This window comes from Mesoplodon mirus, assembly GCF_964341445.2.
Source record: "Mesoplodon mirus genome assembly, chromosome: 7".
NCBI lineage: Eukaryota > Metazoa > Chordata > Mammalia > Artiodactyla > Ziphiidae > Mesoplodon > Mesoplodon mirus.
The window spans coordinates 83,554,359-83,567,718 of record NC_138983.1 but is presented as its reverse complement, the minus strand read 5'-3'; the positions used below and the strand labels follow the sequence as shown (position 1 = coordinate 83,567,718).

At 43.6% G+C, this 13,360-nt stretch overlaps 2 protein-coding genes across 2 annotated transcripts in view; both read left to right on the top strand.

Moving 5' to 3' along the window:
- Positions 1-13,360, top strand: part of LOC309807688 (forkhead-associated domain-containing protein 1-like) — a 323,120-nt gene that overhangs the window by 145,496 nt on the left and 164,264 nt on the right. The window lies entirely within an intron of this gene.
- LOC309808016 (forkhead-associated domain-containing protein 1-like) overlaps positions 1-13,360 on the top strand; it is a gene marked incomplete at both ends in the record, with an annotated part of 87,678 nt that overhangs the window by 14,075 nt on the left and 60,243 nt on the right. The window contains one exon of the mRNA XM_082628030.1: positions 5,725-5,931. Within this exon, the coding sequence (XP_082484156.1) occupies positions 5,725-5,931 (207 nt within the window). The remainder of the gene's footprint in view (positions 1-5,724; positions 5,932-13,360) is intronic.

Sequence of the window (13,360 nt, the reverse complement as noted above, 5' to 3'; positions counted from 1 at the left end):
GTGGTATCAGTGTTCATAAGAGATACTGGTCTGTAGTTTTCTTGTAGTGTCTTTGTCTGGGTTTGGTATCAATGTAATGCTGTCCTCTCACTTCACCATTTGAGTCTCAGCTTCTTCATCTCTAAGATGGAGATAATAATAGAGACCCTGTTTAGGGCTGTCATGCAGATTAAATGATAAAAATGCACACAAAATGCTTCAGCAGGGCCCAGTTCACAGGATGCCCTCACAATATGTTAGATGATGATAAGGATAATAATAAAAATAATAATAAATAAATAACAGTTCATCTCATAGTTGGACAGCTGAGTAGGATGGAGCTTATACAGTCAGTCTGTATTAGCAGCAGGGCGTCTGTGCAGGAGCAGCATTTAGCAATTTTTGCAAGTAAAGGGAGCGAGTGATATTATAGGGCCGAACTACGAAGCTGTCTCCTGGCCTGACATGTGGCAGATGCTCACCCAAATTTGTGGAGTCATTTAAAACTTCCTGCTTGCTTTGATTTCTTAATAATGGCTTGACAGTTTTTGAGGAACTGAAAGCAGTGAAGCCTGGCAAGAGACAAACAAAATGTAACACACAGATTTTCTCTCATTCATGGGTTATCAAAGGTTCAAAGGACACAAAGATCAATGGCAATGGTGATGAAGATGATGTGGGTGACATTTTCCAAAGAACTAATGTGTTTTCATTTTTTTAATACTTTATTTTTTTGAACAGTTTTAGGTTTACAGGAATTTTAGCAGAGAATACAGAGAGTTCCCATATATCCACCCCTCCAATACACACAGTTTCCCCTATTATTAACATCATGCATTAGTGCGGTACATTTGTTACAACTGATGAACCAATATTGATATGCTATTATTAACTAAGTCCATAGTTTACATTAGGGTTCACTCTTTGCATTGTACGTTCTTTCGTTTTGACAAATGTATAGTGACAAGTATCCACCATTACAGTATCATAAAAAAATATTTTCACTGCCGTAAAATCCCCTGTGCCCCTCGTCTTCATCCTGAGCCCCAGAGCCCCTGTGCCCCTGGCAAGCACTGATCTTTTACTCTCCTTATAGTTTTACTTTTTCCAGAATTTCATACAGTTGGAATCATACGGTATGTAACCTTTTCAGACTAGGTTCTTTCACTAAGCAATATGCATTGAAGATTCCTCCATGTCTTTTTTGTTATTTGATAACTCATTTATTTTTATCACTAGTATTTCATTGTATGGATGTACCACAATTTGTCTATCCATTTACCTTTTAAAGGACATCTTGGTTGCTTCCAGTTTTTGGCAGTTATGAAGAAAGATGCTGTAAGCATGTATCCAAAATCAATGAGTCTTCATGGATATAGAGAACAGACTGTGGTTGCCAAGGGGGAAGGGGTTGAGGGAGAGATGGAGTGGGGGGTTGAGGTTAGCAGATGTGAGCTGTTACATCCAGGATGGAGAAACAACAAGGTCCTACTGTAGAGCACAGGGAACTATATTCAATATCCTGTGATAAAGCATAATGGAAAAGAATATTTTAAAAAGAATGTATATATATGTATAACTGAATCACTTTGCTGTACAGCAGAAATTAATACAACATTGTAAATCGACTACATTTCAATAAAATAAATAAATAAACAATATAAATGAGTCTTAAATGTCAACAATAAGAAACCAAACAACCCAACTTAAAAATGGGCAAAAGAGCTCAACAGACACCTCACCAAAGAAAATCTACAGATGTCAAATCAGCATATGAAAAGATGTTAAACATCATACATCATTAAGGAATTTCAAATAAACATGAAATATCTCTTCATTTATTTAGACTACTTTGATTTCTTTCATCAACATTTTGTAGTTTTCTTCATATACCTCTTCATATAGCTAAGTATTTTGTTAGATTTATTCCTAAGTACTTCAGTTTTTTTTTTTTTTGGTGCTAATGTAAATGGTGTTGTGTTTTTAATTTCATATTCCACTTGTTCATTGTTGGTATATAGGAAATCAATTGACTTTTGTATATTAATCATGTATCCTGCAACCTGGTTATAATTGCTCATTAGTTCCAGGAGGGCTTTTTGTCGGTTCTTTGGGATTTTCTGCATAGACAACCATGCCATCTGCAAAATGGGCAAAGATCTGAACAAACACCTCACCAAAGAAGATTTCTTTTTCCTTCCCAATCTATCTTTTATTCTCTTTTCTTGCCTTGTTGCATTAGCTAGGAGATACAGTACAATGTTGAAAATGCGTGGTGAAAGGGGACATCTTCACCTTATTCCTGATCTTAATTGGAAAGTTTCTAGTTTCTCACCATTAAATATGACGTTAGCTTTAGGGTTTTTATAGATGTACTTTATCAGGTTGAGGAAGTTCCCCTCCATCCCTAATTTGCCAAGAGTTGTTGTGGTGGTTTGGTGGTTTGTTAGTTTATCATGGATGGTGTTTAATTTTGTCAAATGCTCTTTTTGCATCTACTGTTATGATAATGCGATTTCTCTGCGCTGTTGATGTGATGGATTACATTAATTGATTTCCAAATATTGAACCAGCCTTGCATACCTGGAATAAATCCCACTTGTCTGTGGTGTAGAACTCTTTTTATACATCACTGGATTCAATTTGCTCATATTTTGTTGAGGATTTTGCATCTATGTTCATGGGAGGTATTGGTCTGCAATTTTCCTGTTTTGCAATATCTTTATCTGGTTTTGCTATTAGAATAAGCTTGGCCTCACAGAATGAGCTGGGAAGTGTTCTCTCTTCTTCTATTTTCTGGAAGAGATTATTGAGAACTGGTATCATTCTTTCCTTAATGTTTGATAGAGTTGACCAGTGAACCCATCCAGGCCTGGTGCTTTCCATTTTGGAAGGTTATTCATTATTGATTCAAATTCTTTACTAGATATGAGTCTTTTCAGAGTATTTATTTCTCCTTGTGTGAGTTTCAGTAGATTGTGTCTTTCAAGGAAATGGTCCACTTCATTAACTTATAAAATCTGTGGGCATAGAATTATTCATAATATTCCTTTATTATCCCTTCAGTGTCCATGAGATCAGTAGTGATGCCATCGCTTTCATTTCTGATCTGAGTAATTTGTATCTTCTCTCTTTTTTTCTTGGTTATCCTGCTAGAGGTTTGTCAATTTTATTGATCTTTACAAAAAAAAACCAAACAGCTCTTTATTTTGCTGACTTTTCTCTCTTGTTTTCCTGCTTTTTATTTCAGTCATTGCTTCTTTTCTTCTGCTTGTGGTAGGCTTATATTGCTCTTCTTTCTCTAGTTTCATAAGGTGGAAGCTTAGATCTTTTCAAATGTATGCCTTCAATGCCATAAACTTCCCTCCAAGCACTGCTTTCACTGCATCTTGCAAATTTTCATAGGTTGTATTTTCATTTTCATTTAGCTCAAGATAAATTTTTATTTCCCATGAGACTCCCTCCTTGACCCATCTGTTATTTAGAGGTGTGTTGTTTAATCTGAAAATATTTGGGTATTTTCCAGCTGTCTTTCTGGTATTGGTTTCTAGCCTAATTCCATTGTGTTCTGAAAACGTACTTTGCATAATTTCTATTCTTTTACATTTGTTGAGGTATATTTCGTGGCCTGGAATGTGGTCTGCTTCATGAATGTTCCATGGGAGCTTGAGAAGGATGTGTGTTTTGTTGCTGTGGGATGAAGCTGTGTGGTTGCCAGTTAGATCCAGATGATGGTAGTGCTGTTCAGTTCAACTTCATTCTTACTAATTTTCTGCCTGGTGGGTCTGCCCGTCACTGACAGAGGGCTGTTGAGGTCTCCAGCTACCATGATGGATTCATCTGCTTCTCCTTGCAGTCCTATCAGTTTTTGCCTTCCATACTTTGATGCTCTATTGTTGGGTACATACAATGAAGGACTGTTATGTCTGCTTGGAGAATCGACCCCTTTATCACTATGTATCGCCTCTCTTTATCCCTGATAACTTTCCTTCCTCTGAAGTTGGCTCTGCCTGAAATTAATAGAGCTGCTCCTGCTTTCTTCTTGTGTTTCAGTATTTTAAGTGCCAAAGTGTTTGGTAGGAATTTGAAAAGTGGGTAAAGGCACAGTCATTTGAATCAGGCAAACCTGGGAACAAGCCAAGCGAGTCAAAGTGGCTGACTGTGGGCACACTTAATCGTTCTATGCCTCAGTTTCCTCATCTAAGAAATGAGTAACTATCGGACCTACTGTACAGCACAGGGAACTATATTCAATATCTTGCAGTAACCTGTGATAGAAAAGAATCTGAAAAAGAATAGATATTATATATATGTATAACTGAATCACTTTGCTGTACACCTGAAACTAACACAACATTGTAAATCAACTAGACTTCAATAAAAAATTAAATTTTTTTTTAAATGAGGAAGTATCCCTTTGAATTATTGTGAAGATGAAACGGGATAATGCAGTAAAGCACTTAGCAAATTTCCTGGCATTTGTGTAATTACACATAATGTGTCATTAATATATTCTACTAATATATGCAGTTATATTATTATCTATTCATATACTATAAGCTATTATTACTATAAGCTATTGGTTATAATTATATTGTGGGACATTAGTATAGATTTCTAAGTCCAAGTACTCTCTATGAAAGTTGGATGAGGCACTCTGAGAAGAGTAACTTAGAAAATAGTTGCAAAGTCTCAGGCTGGAGTGGATGGCTCATAGGCAGTGTCCTGAGAAGACAGAAGACTTCGCACGTGCCCTGCAGCCCATAGTCCAGGGCGCCGGGGCCAGGGGGGGATGTGATATTTCCTCCTTGGTGCCGAGTTTTGCTCATTCTTCTTATTAAAGTGGTTACACAGGAGGTTTCTGACGCCACTGACAAATCACTGTCTGGGGTCTCTCTCTTTTGAGGGAAATGTGGTCACACCAGGGCCCCTATTGAAAAATAGATCATCTTTGGTTAGATAAATTCTGATTAGCTTTTAAGAAGCAACAGTAATAATTAAGCACAGGGGAAAAACCTTCATTGTACACCAAGGCTTTTAAAAGGTAGTTATAAAACTATGTTTTGTGGTGTGAGCTCAATTGTGTTTAAACTTTTTAAAAAGATTGTAAGCATAGAGAAAAGACTGGAAGGATGTGAACCACCGTGTTCTCGGTGCCTGCCTCTGGGGGACGGGAGTCTAAGTGATTTTAATGTCTTCTTTGTGTTTTTCTCTAGTTCTCATTTTCTGCATTATTACAAAAAACATGTTATTTTAAAAATGAATAGAACAAACAACAATTATTACAAAACCTCCCCTGAACTTTAACACTTGCAGTAAATGGACAGTTGTCACTTGCCAACTGACCTTTCTGGTTTGTGTTGGGCCATTTCTGCTGTCTTGCCACTCGGGACAACCAAAAGGATACTTGCATGGGATCAGAGAACTATCAAGTGGCCAATTCCTGGCCAATTCCCCCCGAGTTCCCTCTTGCCTCTGTGTTGCCTGACGCCCTACCCCAAAACTGGGCATCTATTCTGGGTCTGCTGTCAGGCTCTGGTGACCCTCCACTCACTAGCTGTGTGGCCTTAGGCAAGTCACTTAACCTCTCTGACCCTCAGCATCCTCCTCTTAAAATGAGGATTGCAGTGACCGTCCAGCCAGATGAAGTGATTAGCACATTGGGGCCCCCAGTGTCAGTGGCACTAGTTATTCCTTGTTATTCCTGATATTCCTGGCTCTGACTGTCCCCCTTCTGCATTTCAGTCTGCAGACGTCGACAACCATCACGCACTCATTGAATATAATGAGGCCGAAAGCAGCTTTGTTCTCCACGACTTCAATTCCTGCAACGGCACGTTCGTCAATGAGTGCCACATTCAGAACGTGGCTGTGAAGCTCCTACCCGGAGACATCCTGAGGTTTGGGTCCAGAGGGCTGACCTACGAACTGGTCATCGAAAACCCAGCCTCGGTGAGTCCAGGCCCCTGCGGGGGTGGGGTGGGGTGGGGTGCAGAGGTGCCGTGTTGTGTCACCTTCCGTGCAGCCTAGGGCTCGGGTACGGCCACAGGTGGAGTTCGTCTGGAGCGCGTCACTCTTCCTTTCGAGATTCTGCGAAGTTCAGCCCCATCGCGTGGGTGCCCGGGGAGAGCGAGTCCTCGCGCCCTCTTCTGGGCATTTCGTGGAATTACATGCAAGGGTTGCCTAGCGACCAGCCCAGAGCGAGAGCGTTTTCCTGAAAAGTGAAGCTTGGCGAGGGGAGGTGGAAAGCAAGTGTGTGCTTTTGAAGATGCAGAGATGGATGCTTCCTTTTTAGGCAGATCAGTGCTCTGCAACTTCCTAGCTTTGTGACCTCGGCCAGGCTTCTCTGTATGCCTGGGTCTGGGTCTTCTCAGCGGTGCAGGGCGTTGAGAGAGTATCTATGTATAAAAAGTCAAAGTCTCTGGCCAGAGTAGACGCTCAAGGCCTGCCAGCTGTTATCACACCGGATCAGAAATGTTCCCGGGATCAGGACCTAAAGTATGGCCCCAGGTTAAGCGGAACGTAAGCCAAAATTCGCCCAGCAAAGCTCAGTGACCGGAAGTATCTGGTTCAGTAGGGAGGCAGGATGGGGACTGGTTAGCAACACAGTCCTGGGTCAGAACCCCAGCTCTGCCACTGGCCTACTCGGTGCGCTCTTGCACAAACCATTGGACCCCTCTGAACCTCGGTTTCCTCATCTACAAAATGGGGCCAACGACAGCAATGACCTTGCAGGCTTATCTCGAGGGCTAAATGAGATGGTTATCATTGTAAACTCCCAGAATAATGCCCATTCGTGGTGAGCACAAAATTAATACCTGTCGTGTGTGTCCCAGAGAGACGGCGTGTTAACCTCACTCCCCAGCACCAAGAACCCTGCATGGACTGAGACCTCCGAGGCTTAAAGTCCTTTCGGGGACGAGGCTGGGTATAAATAAATAAAGTTTAGAGAATCTAGACAGAATCCTGGGGTGTGGGTCCACTAGGCAGCCTTAAATACTCACTCAGAGAAGATGAGCACCGTCCCTCAGGCTGCAGGGCCCGTGACACCGCATCCACCACGTTTGGCTTTGAAAACCTGGGACAGTTTTCTCCTGCTGCTTCTCAGCCCCCTTTTCCTCCTTGAGCCAACATTAAAGTGTGCTCACTTGTGGGATGCACTGGGATCCACTGGCCGCCCTGAGGAGGGGCTCCTGACCCAGAAGGTGTTGACCTGATCAGGGGTTCTCAACATGGGTTCTAAGGATCCCCCTCGTCAGAAGCACGTGGGGAGCAGACCCACAGTGCAGATCTGGGCTTCACCCCAGGCCTGAGGACTCATACTTAGGATTCCCAGATGAAATACAGGACACCCAGTGAAATCTGAATTTCAGAGAAGCAACAAATCATTGTTATGTACAGGTGTGGCCCAACTATTGCAAGGAACCACTTATGCTAAAAAAATTATTCGGTGTTTATCTGAACTTCAGATTTAACGGACACCCTATAGTTTATTATATATTGATTTATTCATTTCTTTATTTATGCGAAATCTGGCAACCATACACATCCTCCCTGGGAGCAGGGCCTGGGAATATGCATTCTCACAAGCTCCCTGATGATTCTGATGCACCGCCAATAGGAGGGAAACCGAAATTTAGAATCATCTGTATGGAACACTTACAGAATTTTTTAGGGATCAAAGAAAAGGGGATTTCACACTCCCAAGCCTGAAAATCCAAGTTCATGAAGTTTGATTCAATGTGCCCCAACATGTCTGATTCCAAGAAATTTTCAGGAATGTTCAGTAAAATTACAGGTTCCCAGGCCCCCTCCCTGGGAAATTCTGACTTTGTGGCTTGCCCGTGGGGAGAAGAAGAGGGGGAGCAGCAAACAATATCTGCATTTTTTTCTTCTTTTTTCCTACAAAGATATTTATTGAAATATTATTGATAGGGGCATAAAATTTGAAACCTAAATTTCCATCCAAAGGGGGCATTGTTTAATAAATTATATTGTTTAATATATTCTAAGGAGTTTAATATATTATAAGGAGTTCGTTATATATGGAATACTCTTCTGCCTTTTTAAAACACAGCTTTATTAAGATATAATTGACATGCAATAAACAGCACATGTTTAAAGTCTGTAAGTGGATGGGCTTTGACATATGGGTACACCTGTGAAACCATAGCCACAATCAAGACAGTGAACAGCTCCTTCATCCTCCAAAGTTTCCTCCGGATCACAGCATGTGTTTGTTTGCTTGCTTGCTCTTAACAGCTTCACTGAAGTACAATTTACATAACAGAAACTTCACCCATTTGAAGTGTCCAATTCAATCAATTTGAATATATTGATGGAGTTGTGCAGCCATCACCACAACCTGCTCTCAGAACATTTTCCTCCATTTCTATCACCCCAAACCTCGGAGAAACCTTGGAGGTATTTCATTTTGGGGTTTGTTTTTAACTTTTAATTTTCAAAATTATGGTAAAATACACATAAAATTTACCATCTTAACCATGTTTCAGTGCACAGTTCACAGTGGCATTAAATCTATTCACACTGTTGTGCAGCCATCACCCCCATCCATCTTCAGAACTTTGTTCATCTTCCCAAACTGAAACTCTAAGCCCATCACATCAAACCCCCTGCTTCCTTCCTCCCCTCCCACCATGCTTTCTGTGTCTGTGAATTGGACTATTCTAGGTTCCTCATATAAATGGAATCTTACATTGTTTGTCCTTTTGTGACCATCTTATTTCACTTAGTATGATATCCTCATGGTTCATTCCAGTTGAATATTTCATTGTATGGATTCACCACATTTTGTTTACCTGTTCATCCATCCATGGCCACTTGGGTTGCTTCCACTTTTTGGCCATTTTGAGTAAGTTTGTTATGCACACGGGTGTACAACTATGGAATGGGGACTTTATTTTACAAGGTGCTTCTTATATAATTGTGGGAAAAAGTGATGACGACCTCTAACCTTGAGTAGATAAGACAGAAGAAGATGCTTTGTAAGAAGAGAAACCAGGAGAGCAGCAGGAGGAATCACTGGCGTGAACAGCACTGTGCTAAGCAATTCACCTGCTCTCCCTTATTTCACGCTCATAGCAACCTATGAGATGGGTTCTCCCATGATCCCCATTTGACAGACAAGGAATCCGAAACTCAGAGAGGTTAAGTAATTTCCCCAGGGCCACACAGCTTGTCAGTGCAAATTAAACACTATCCCCACTTGTGGAAAAAGGAGGGGAGAAAACCATTTAGTCTGATGCTAGCTGGAGCAGTAGCCTTGACTGGTTTTCACACCGAGGAAAGCATACTCTCACGGTCACTCGAATATGCACGGATTTTTTCAATTCTTATTCCTACACGCACTTGCACCTTGCTTCATTCCTCGGTTGACTGCAGGCAGCTGCACAAGTGTTCCCCTGGCCTGTGCCCAGGGCACTTTGCAGGACTCTCCACAGCCCCATCTTCTCAAAAGTGCTCTCTGCCGGGGCGTCCCCAGCTTGAGAAGCTTCCATCCATGATGCTCATATTCATGCAGGGGTCCTTTGCAGCGTCCGTGTGAGGGCAGCCTGTGGACTGACTGACACCTTCCTACAAATTCCACTTCCTGATGACCCCAACCTGCTGGCTATTTAAAAGAAGAGAAAGGAAGAGGGGAAAAGGGAGAGGTATTGAAGAGCATCTCTCATCAAATATTTTGAAGCCCAGTTTTTCTAAAAATTTCGTGGCCCTCTTGCTTCCGGCCTATTCTTGTTTCCAATTGATTTTGGGGTCCCTGGTGAGGGCGCTGTGTTTCCTCCTTGGATGGAGTTTCCATGGAGGACTGCCCTGATATCATACAGATTAAGTATGATGAGAACTGTTCTTCTCCCGACAAAGAGTTCCCAAATGAAAGCATTTAGTTCAGGTGTTGTGGTGACCCTAACCAACAGAGGAGGGTGTGACAGCATTTTACTGGGGGAGGGGGTGAGGTGCGGGGCGCTTAGGAATCCAGATGTGTTTGCAGATGTCACAGTGGTTAGAGCACGTGCCCTGAGGTCAGGCTGACTCCAGCGCCGTCCCAGCCCTGCTCTTGACCGGCTTTTATACTGGACGTGCACAAATCATCTACCTCTCAGGGCCTCGGTCCCCACTCCTGTAACAATAGTTCCTACCACCTTGAGTGACTGTGGTATTAAGTGGGCAAAGTGCGTAAATTGCTTAGTCCAGCGTCTGGCACCTAATAAGCACATGATAACCCTCAGCTTTAGAGTCAAGCAAACCAGCATGGAGCAGCCAAGATGCCTCCTTTGTAAGTGTCCTTTTGGACAGGGAAACCTCCCAAGACCTGCCCCCGCTAGCAGATAAATATATTTGCAGATAAATTACCCATAGAATAACATACAAGATGGAAAAATATAAAGAAAAACTCTTGTTTGACAAAGTGCATTGGCAGCCAGGTTGTGCCCAGGACCATCCTTTTTTTTTTTTTTTTTTGTGGTCGCGGGCGTCTCACTGTTGTGGCTTCTCCCGTTGCAGAGCACAGGCTCCGGACGTGCAGGCTCATTGACCATGGCTCACAGGCCCAGCCGCTCCGCGGCATGTGGGATCTTCCCGGACCGGGGCCCAAACCCGTGTCCCCTGCATCGGCAGGTGGACTCTCAACCACTGCGCCACCACGGAAGCCCCCAGGACCACACTTTGTAAATTATAGCGCTCTCATCAAAGTATAACCTAGGGCTGCCATATTGCACAACTCCAGGGTCACCATTCACAACGTAGTCCATGTGGATGGCGCCCACTGAAACTGTGCAGGACATAACCCGCAGGGCCATCTGCAATGCCCTGAAGCAACCGTTGATTAATCCCATAGAGTCTTGGCACCAGGCGTGGGAAATTGAAGTCCCAGAGTCAGGTGTGCCGCCGTGTTGTGGGTTTTGTTGGTTGTTGCCTTTACTCATGCTTTCTGAGCTCTGGGAAAGGAGGTGTGGAAACAAGCTGTGCTAGTCACAGTGGCGCCGTTCTTACAAGGCAGCTGAGTAAGGAAACCCACGTCACCCGTATGTATCCATCATGTCTTTCTCTGTTCTGAAATACGGCAAAACGGATGGAAATGGCCAGAATGAAAAAGGAAGCCAGGCGCCACAAATGACGTGCCGAGTTGTTCCATGAGGGGGTTGACAGCTCCTTGTCGGCAGCCCCCATCCCCATGACTGCCTGTGTCTGGCCTTCCCTGTAGCCTGCTCTGCCCTGTTCCCAGTCCAGCCAGACTCTCCCACGTGGCTCCTGGATAGTGTCTTCTGTCCCTGCAATGTCATGACGTCCTGTCTTGCGAGAAGAGCGCCCTCTGTCGGCCAATATTCCTTGCTGCTTTAATGGGGAAGCTCTGCAGAACACAATCGAGAAAGCAAGGGCTTTGGAGTTGGATGGACCCAAGTTGAAATGCCAGCTGCAACTGGCTTTACCTTTCTGAGCTTCAATTTCCAATTTCTGCCAAGGAGCTACTCATTAATCCCAGGTCCCCTTTCCCCCTTCAGTTGTTTTTATAGAGGTCCCTGGGACCACCCCTATCATGGCATAAACTGAGGCTCAGAGAGTTTCAGTGACTTCCCCAAGGTTAGGCATCAATCATATAGATCCAGAGGCAGGATTAAAAGCCGGCTCTCCTGAGTCCCTTGGAGCCTTTTCCTAATAGCACGAAGCATCGTGGGGCCGTGAGAGCCCAGGCAGGTCCTTCACTGCCCAGCGGTTAAGGAAGGTCTTGCATTTCCCAGTCCAACCTGCAATTTCACACGCTGACAGGGGATGATTCATTATGTGGGTAAAAACGAAAGCCACTGATAATAGGAGAAACTGCATTTTCAGTTATCTGGCTTCCTTGCTTGTTTGGCTCCACTAACTTTTTTTTTGGCTACACCAATGCAGGATCTTAGTTCCTCAACCGGGGATCAAACCTGCAGCCCCTGCATTGGAAGCATGGAGTCTTAACCACTGGACGGCCAGGGAAGTCCCTGGCTCCACTAACTTTTTTTCTTTAATTATTTTTCTTTATTTTATTTATTTATTTTTGGCTGCGTTGGGTCTTCGTTGATGCGCACGGGCTTTCTCTAGTTGCGGCGAGCGGGGGCTACCCTTCTTTGCAGTGCGCGAGTTTCTCTTTGCGGTGGCTTCTCTTGTTGCGGAGCATGGGCTCTAGGTGCGTGGGCTTCAGTAGTTGTGGCACGCGGGCTCAGTACTTGTGGCTCGCGGGCTCTAGAGCACAGGCTCAGTAGTTGTGGCCCATGGGCTTAGTTGCTCCGCGGCATGTGGGATCTTCCTGGACCAGGGCTCGAATCCCTGTCCCCTGCATTGGCAGGCGGATTCTTAACCACTGCGCCCCCAGGGAAGTCCACCCACTAACTCTTTACCAGGGATATTGCTGCCGTTCCTGGACAAATTCAGTTGCGCCCTTTCTTCTCCTTTTTTGACGATGGTGATCACACCTGGTGGCTAATGTTTTATGCTCATTTATTATGGACCAGGAAGTGTTCCCAGCATTTCACGTGCACTATCTCACCCACTTCTCACAGACTAAGAAATGGCTGTTGGTATCCCTGTGTCTTACAGACAAGGCACAAAAATCACACACTCGTCAGGGTCCCAGAGACGGAGCAGAGCCGGGAACCGGACCAGAGTCTGTGTGACGCCGGATCCCAAGGTCTTACCCCGAGGTCGGCACGTTATGGCCCAGGGCCAAGTGCGGGCCATCGCCTGTTTCTGTAAAGTTTCCTGGGAACACAGCCATCCCATTCATTTCAGTATTGCCTGTGTTGTCGGCTACAATGGCAGAGTAAGCTGGTCAGATCCTATGGCCCACAGGGCTGGAAATGCTTACTGTCTGGCTCTACAGAAAACGTTGACCAGCCTCTGCCTGTAACACTATGCAGTCCTGCCTCTTTCATTTGACTTGGTTTCTAAAAGAAGAACTTAAAATAGAGGGGGGAGCTGGGGAGAAAGAACTCACTCAGATTGAGCCTTACTGTGTGCCAGGAAATGTGCTGGTTAATTGCTTAAGTTTACTGAGGAATAAGAAAAAACAGACAAGCTGGAAAACTAAATTTTGAACAGTCTTTTCAATACCTCTTTAAAAAAGAGCTGGAAATATGTGGTTCTAAATATACATACACATATATATGCATTTGCAAATATAGTAATAATATAATTACATTGACATGGATCTGATAAATGTACTAGACATTAACATATTATATATACAACAGATGCATATTATAAATTTTACCTGTTTCTTCAACTGGAAAGTTTTCTTTTAAAACTGTGGACTGTTGGGAATTCCCTGGTGGTCCAGTGGTTAGGACTCAGTGCTCTCAGTGCTCTCACTGCTGAGGGCCTGGGTTCAATT